Source organism: Salmo trutta, chromosome 4, assembly GCF_901001165.1.
Source record: "Salmo trutta chromosome 4, fSalTru1.1, whole genome shotgun sequence".
In the NCBI taxonomy this organism is placed as follows: Eukaryota; Metazoa; Chordata; class Actinopteri; order Salmoniformes; family Salmonidae; genus Salmo; species Salmo trutta.
In genome coordinates, this window is record NC_042960.1 from 73,138,582 (window position 1) to 73,146,904 (window position 8,323).

General features: G+C 40.6%; 1 protein-coding gene across 1 annotated transcript in view; it reads right to left on the reverse strand.

The window, feature by feature from the left end:
- The window catches only part of LOC115193092 (anoctamin-2), a gene marked incomplete at its 5' end in the record, with an annotated part of 123,495 nt that extends 115,568 nt beyond the window's left edge, over window positions 1-7,927 (reverse strand). The window contains 4 exons of the mRNA XM_029752074.1: window positions 3,324-3,375; window positions 6,657-6,711; window positions 6,917-7,083; window positions 7,829-7,927. Coding sequence (XP_029607934.1) covers window positions 3,324-3,375; window positions 6,657-6,711; window positions 6,917-7,083; window positions 7,829-7,927 — 373 coding nt within the window. The remainder of the gene's footprint in view (window positions 1-3,323; window positions 3,376-6,656; window positions 6,712-6,916; window positions 7,084-7,828) is intronic.
- Window positions 7,928-8,323: the final 396 nt, after the last annotated feature.

Genomic DNA, 8,323 nt, shown 5'->3' on the forward strand with positions numbered 1-8,323 from the left:
AGAGAGAGAGAGATACACCGAGAGAGCGATACAGAGAGAGAGAGATAGAGAGAGCGATACAGAGAGAGAGAAATACAGAGAGAAAGAGCGATACAGAGAGAGATACAGAGAGAGAGCGATACAGAGTGAGCGATACAGAGAGAGCGATATACAGAGAGAGAGATATACAGAGAGAGAGATACAGAGAGAAAGACAGGGAGAGATACAGAGAGAGAGATACAAAGAGAGAGCGATACAGAGAGAGATAGAGAGAGGGAGCGATACAGAGTGCGAAACAGAGAGAGATACAGAGAGAGATACAGAGAGAGAGAGCGATACAGAGAGAGAGATACAGAGAGAGAGAGCGATACAGAGAGAGAGAGCGATACAGAGAGAGATAAAGAGAGAGAAATAAAGAGAGAGAGCGATACAGAGAGAGCGATACAGAGAGAGCGATACAGAGAGAGAGATACAGAGAGAGAGTGATACAGAGAGAGAGAGCGATACAGAGAGAGAGAGCGATACAGAGAGAGAGAGCGATACAGAGAGAGAGAGAGAGAGCGATACAGAGAGAGCGATACAGAGAGAGCGATACAGAGAGGGAGAGATAAAGAGAGAGCGATACAGAGAGAGCGATACAGAGAGAGAGATAGAGAGAGCGAGAGCGATACAGAGAGAAAGACAGGGAGAGATACAGAGAGAGAGATACAAAGAGAGAGCGATACAGAGAGAGATAGAGAGAGAGAGCGATACAGAGAGAGATAAAGAGAGAGAAATAAAGAGAGAGAGCGATACAGAGAGAGCGATACAGAGAGAGCGATACAGAGAGAGCGATACAGAGAGAGAGCGATACAGAGAGAGCGATACAGAGAGAGCGATACAGAGAGAGCAATACAGAGAGAGCGATACAGAGAGAGAGATACAGAGAGAGAGTGATACAGAGAGAGATACAGAGAGAGAGAGCGATACAGAGAGAGCGATACAGAGAGAGCGATATACAGAGAGAGATATACAGAGAGAGAGAGAGAGAGAGAGAGAGAGCGATACAGAGAGAGAGACAGGGAGAGATACAGAGAGAGAGATACAAAGAGAGAGCGATACAGAGAGAGATACAGAGAGAGAGAGTGATACAGAGAGCGAAACAGAGAGAGATACAGAGAGAGATACAGAGAGAGAGAGAGCAATACAGAGAGTGATACAGAGAGAGATAGAGAGAGAGAGAGCGATACAGAGAGAGAGAGCGATACAGAGAGAGAGAGCGATACAGAGAGAGAGAGCGATACAGAGAGAGAGAGAGCGATACAGAGAGAGCGATACAGAGAGAGCGATACAGAGAGGGAGAGATAAAGAGAGAGCGATACAGAGAGAGCGATACAGAGAGAGAGCGATACAGAGAGAGAGCGATACAGAGAGAGAGATACAGAGAGAGAGCGATACAGAGAGAGCGATACAGAGAGAGTGATACAGAGAGAGAGAGATACAGAGAGAGAGCGATACAGAGAGCGATAGAGAGATTCAGAGAGAGAGAGATACAGAGAGAGAGATACAGAGAGAGAGATACAGAGAGAGAGATACAGAGAGATAGAGAGATAGCGAGAAAGAGAGATAGATACAGAGAGAGAGAGATACAGAGAGAGATACAGAGAGAGAGAGAGATACAGAGAGAGATACAGAGAGAGAGAGAGATACAGAGAGAGACAGAGATATATCTTATCTTAATATTGTAAATAACTAAAGTAAGCTTTGGCAATATGTATATTGTTAAGTCATGCCAATAAAGCAAATTGAATTGAATTGTGAGCGAGAGACAGACAGAGAGAGAGAACCCAAACCCATAACAAAGCCATCACCTACAGAGAGATGAACCTGGAGAAGAGCCTCCTAAGCAAGCTGGTCCTGGGACTCTGTTCACAAACACAAACACACCCCACAGAGCCCCAGGACAGCAACACAATTAGACCCAACCAAATCATGAGAAAACAAAAAGATAATTACTTGACACATTGGAAAGAATTAACAAAAAAACAGAGCAAACTAGAATGCTATTTGTCCCTAAACAGAGCGTACACAGTGGCAGAATACCTTACCACTGTGACTGACCCAAACTTAAGGAAAGCTTTGACTATGTACAGACTCAGTGAGCATAGCCTTGCTATTGAGAAAGGCCGCCGTAGGCAGACCTGGCTCTCAAGAGAAGACAGGCTATGTGCACACTGCCCAAAAAATGAGGTGGAAACTGAGATGTACTTCCTAACCTCCTGCCAAATGTATGACCATATTAGAGACACATATTTCCCTCAGATTACACAGACCCACAAAGAATTCTAAAACAAACCCGATTTTGATAAACTCCCATATCTACTGGATGAAATACCACAGTGTTTAATCACAGCAGCAATATTTGTGACCTGTTGCCACAAGAAAAGGGCAACCAGCGAAGAACAAACACCATTGTAAATACAACCCATATTTATGCTTATTTATTTTCTCTTTTGTACATTAACCATTTGTACATCGTTACAACACTGTATATATACATAATATGACATTTGTAATGTCATTATTCTTTTGGAACTTCTGTGAGTGTAATGTTTACTGTTCATTTGTATTGTTTATTTCACTTTTGTATATTATCTACATCACTTGCTTTGGCAATGTTAACATATGTTTCCCATGCTAATAAAGCCCCTTGAATTGAATTGAATTGATATACAGAGAGAGCCAATAAAGCAAATTTAATTGAATTTAATTGAGAGAGATATATAGAGATATATATATATATATATATTATATATATATATATGAGAGAGAGAGATACAGAGAGAGAGAGATACAGAGCGAGAAACAGAGAGAGAGAGAGATACAGAGAGAGAGATATATATATATAGAGAGAGATACAGAGAGAGAGAGAGATACAGATAGGGAGAGAAAGAGAGAGAAAGAGAGAGACAGAGAGAGAGAGACAGAGAGAGTGATACAGATACAGAGAGAGACAGATACAGAGAGAGATACAGATAGAGAGAGAAAGAGAGAGAAAGAGAGAGAGAGAGAGAGAGAGATACAGATACAGAGAGAGACAGATACAGATACAGAGAGAGGGATACAGATGGAGAGAGAGAGAGACAGACAGACAGAGACAGATACAGAGAGAGAGAAACAGAGCAAGAGAGAGGTACAGAGAGAGAGAGACAGAGCGAGAGGGAGATACTAAGAAAGAGAGAGAGAGAGAGAGAAACAGAGCGAGATAGAGAGAGAGAGACATACAGATACAGAGAAAGATACACAAGCGAGAGGGAGATATAAAGAAAGAGAGGGAGATATAAAGAAAGAGAGAGAGAGCTCACCAGTGGCTTGGCAAGTCTGTGTACAGGCGGTGCGTGTCAATATCTCCTTGACCTAGACACAAACACAGGAAATGGGGTTAGGGATAGGGTTAGGGTTAGGGTTAGGGCTAACAGATACAGATGGATATAGAGATCTAACCCTAACCCTAGCCCTAAACATACGTACACACAAACACAGGAAATGGGGTTAGGGTTACTCAATAATCACACCCTAACCCTAACCCTAACCCATACGTACACACAAACACAGGAAATGGGGTTAGGGTTAGCCCTAACCCTAACCCATACGTACAGACAAACACAGGAAATGAAGGTGGTGATTCCTTTACTGAAGCTGTTGTTATGACACGTTTCCATGCACTGTGATAATTCCATATTAAACTGATTATAGCAGTAGGCAGATTATGTAATAGTTAAAATTGAAGTAAACAAACGCCAGTTAAAACACCTGGTTTTCTGAGCAATCTTTCAAAATATTAGGACAGCTGTGTATATTTTATTTATACATGTTTGCTAGTATCACTGCTCTTTATTAAGCTTTACGCATCTGCCTCAAGGCCTTCGTCAGAGCTTTATTAACATGATCTTTCCCAATTGGCCGAAAAAGCTATTTCAAGTCTGCAAGGTCCCAACGGATTCTTTCAGTAAACAGCAAAGGCATCTCGACAGATGATCAAGCACCTCTTCAACCACAACAGCCACTTCATTGGTTGCAAAGTTCAATTTGTGAACTGGTTCCAGTGGTTTGGCGCCTTCTCCATCCTGTAGTAAGAGAACGCAGTGTATTTGATCGGCGCGTGTATTTGATCGGTGCGTGTATTTGATCGGCGCGTGTATTTGATCGGCGCGTGTATTTGATCGGCGCGTGTGCTAGCATCAGCCATGCGAGCTTCCCTCTTTTGCGTGAGTGAAATGAAATCTGAACAATTGAACGTTTTATAAGTAGTTTTCACATGCCAACTATATATGCTTCACAAAAATAACATTATCGCTGTGGTAGAACGTTTATTTTGACTGCAGTTTCTTTTTTTTAATCAGAGTTCCATCAGGTAGCTTGATTTCAGATGTATCCATGTAAACAGGATTATTAGGGAAATTGTTCATCTAGCAAGTATCTAAATATTTCATTTTAACTATTAAATTAATCTGACCATCCACAATAATCACATGATTAACCATTACCCTGTCCACAATAATTACATGATTAACCATTACCCTATCCACAATAATCACATGATTAACCATTACCCTACCCACAATAATTACATGATTTGTCACGCCCTAACCATAGTAAGTGGTTATTTTCTATGGTAGAGTAGGTCAGGGCATGACAGGGGGTGATGGTCTATGTTTTGTATTTCTATGTTCAGTTTCTAGTTTTGTATTTCTATGTTGGTTTTGTTTGGTATGATCTACAATTGGAGGCAGCTGGTCGTCGTTGTCTCTAATTGGAGGTCATATTTAAGTTGATGTTTGTCCCACCTGTTTTGGTGGGTGATTAATTTTTGAGTAGTGTGTTTTCCTCTCTGCGTCACGGTTTGATGTTTTTGTTAGTTCAAGTATTTAGTGTATTGCATTACGTTTCACGAATAAATAAAGATTTGGAACTACGAACATGCTGCGCTTTGGTCCGATTATTTGAACAGCCGTGACATGATTAACCATGACCCTATCCACAATAATCACATGATTAACCATGACCCTATCCACAATAATCACATGATTAACCATTACCATATCCACAATAATCACATGATTAACCATTACCCTATCCACAATAATCACATGATTAACCATTACCCTATCCACAATAATCACATGATTAACCATGACCCTATCCACAATAATCACATGATTAACCATGACCCTATCCACAATAATCACATGATTAACCATGACCCTATCCACAATAATCACATGATTAACCATTACCCTGTCCACAATAATCACATGATTAACCATTACCCTATCCACAATAATCACATGATTAACCATTACCCTATCCACAATAATCACATGATTAACCATTACCCTATCCACAATAATCACATGATTAACCATGACCCTATCCACAATAATCACATGATTAACCATTACCCTGTCCACAATAATCACATGATTAACCATTACCCTATCCACAATAATCACATGATTAGCCATTACCCTATCCACAATAATCACATGATTAACCATTACCCTATCCACAATAATCACATGATTAACCATTACCCTATCCACAATAATCACATGATTAACCATTACCCTATCCAAAATAATCACATGATTAACCATGACCCTATCCACAATAATCACATGATTAACCATTACCCTATCCACAATAATGACATGATTAACCATTACCCTATCCACAATAATGACATGATTAACCATTACCCTATCCACAATAATGACATGATTAACCATTACCCTATCCACAATAATCACATGATTAACCATTACCCTATCCACAATAATCACATGATTAACCATTACCCTATCCACAATAATCACATGATTAACCATGACCCTATCCACAATAATCACATGATTAACCATTACCCTGTCCACAATAATCACATGATTAACCATGACCCTGTCCACAATAATCACATGATTAACCATGACCCTGTCCACAATAATCCCATGATTAACCATGACCCTGTCCACAATAATCCCATGATTAACCATGACCCTGTCCACAATAATCCCATGATTAACCATTACCCTATCCACAATAATCACATGATTAACCATTACCCTGTCCACAATAATCACATGATTAACCATGACCCTATCCACAATAATCACATGATTAACCATTACCCTATCCACAATAATCACATGATTAACCATGACCCTATCCACAATAATCACATGATTAACCATGACCCTGTCCACAATAATCACATGATTAACCATGACCCTATCCACAATAATCACATGATTAACCATGACCCTGTCCACAATAATCACATGATTAACCATGACCCTATCCACAATAATCACATGATTAACCATGACCCTGTCCACAATAATCACATGATTAACCATGACCCTATCCACAATAATCACATGGTTAACCATGACCCTATCCACAATAATCACATGATTAACCATGACCCTGTCCACAATAATCACATGATTAACCATGACCCTATCCACAATAATCACATGATTAACCATTACCCTGTCCACAATAATCACATTATTAACCATTACCCTGTCCACAATAATCACATGATTAACAATTACCCTATCCACAATAATCACATGATCGTGTGCATGTAACCGTACTCCGTAAGAAAGTGTTATTGAGAGGTGTGTGTGACTCACTATTCTGCTGCGTACGGCATAGTCAAATAGAATGTCCTGCGACTTGATTTCAAACCTGCAGAGGATGACAGACATGGTTAGAAAGCATGAGCTAATATGTGTGTGTAAGAGTTTGTATGTATGTGCAAGCATGTGTGCTTGTATGTGTTTGTAAGCATGTGTGTTTGTAAGCATGTGTGTGAGCGCATGAGTGTTTGTATGCATGTGTGTGAGCGCATATGTGTTTGTATGCATGTGTGTGAGCATGTGTGTGTACTCACAGGTGTAGCTTGTCTCTGGAGAAGGGGTGTGAAAGGGTCTTTGTTCGGTTCTGGTGGGACTGTGTGTTTAGTGTTTCTGGGACATCAGGTCGGAAGGGTTTGATCAGGGTTTGATACAACAATGCTATTTTCCCCGCGATGCCCTGAGGCTGCCGCAACTCATAACTCTGTCCAATCAGAGAACACAACACTCATAACTCTGTCCAATCAGAGAACATAATAGGGTTGGGCGGTATTCAGATGTTCATACCGTTTCCGTACCATACCGAGGTACACAATATTACAAGGTATTACAAGAGGCGCATATTTTTTGGGGAAAAAATCACAAAACAATTTAGGCAACAGCATTCTTGATCCAGGAGGGGATTGTCTCTGCTGTAGAAAGAAGCTTGATCTCGCCATCTAGCCAATTAGCTAGCAAGTTAGCAAAACAAATGCATAGCTGGAGTCCTGAGCTGGATATCATTTATTGGACACAGATAGTTTACTTAACTTAGCATTGGTATTGCTATCATTTTATTATTGATTGAAATTGAAAATAAGTGATACAATTTTGTATCACATTACATTTTTTGTCATCTTTGAATATGTTTTAGTTTGATATAAGCAGTGGTATAGCACGCACCTCCTGCTTAGGGTAGTAGGTATTTCTAAATGCCCCGGTATACGGTATATCGCCCAATCAGAGAACACAACAACCATAATCCTGTCCAATCAGAGAACACAACACCCATGACTCTGTCTAATCAGAGAACACAACAACCATAATCCTGTCCAATCAGAGAACACAACATCCATAACTCTGTCCAATCAAAGAACACAACACATGTAACACGGTCACATCAGCTCAATCACAAGATTACTCAAAAAGCTACCAGGTGTGCATGTGTGTTGCTGTGGTAACAGGCATACCTTTTTGACTGGCACTTTGATCTTCTGTAGCTCCGCCTCTCTGCTCAGCGTCGCCCAGGGAACATGCAGCCGGATAAACCCTATACCCTGGGACCTAGACTACACGCGCACACACACACACACACACACACACACACACACACACACACACACACACACACACACACACACACACACACGAGCACACACGCACACACGAGCACAAACCAGGGATCTTCAATGATGTATTTAGGTTGCGTGAGAAATAGGTTGAATTTCAACACTCTTAGGCTAGTAACGTAGATCAAGACAAGATGATTACAAAGGATGATCTACAAGTCATCCCAACCCTTAAATCTTTGATTCTGTACACAACACGTCTTAAAGGGATGTTGAACGGAGTGAAAGCTAAAAACAAAGGAGAAACAATATTAAACTACAGCCAAGGTAAATGGACAAATTCCACTGTAGACCCTGACTTTGACGGGCCGCCCCCAGGTGAAGGTAGGAAACAAC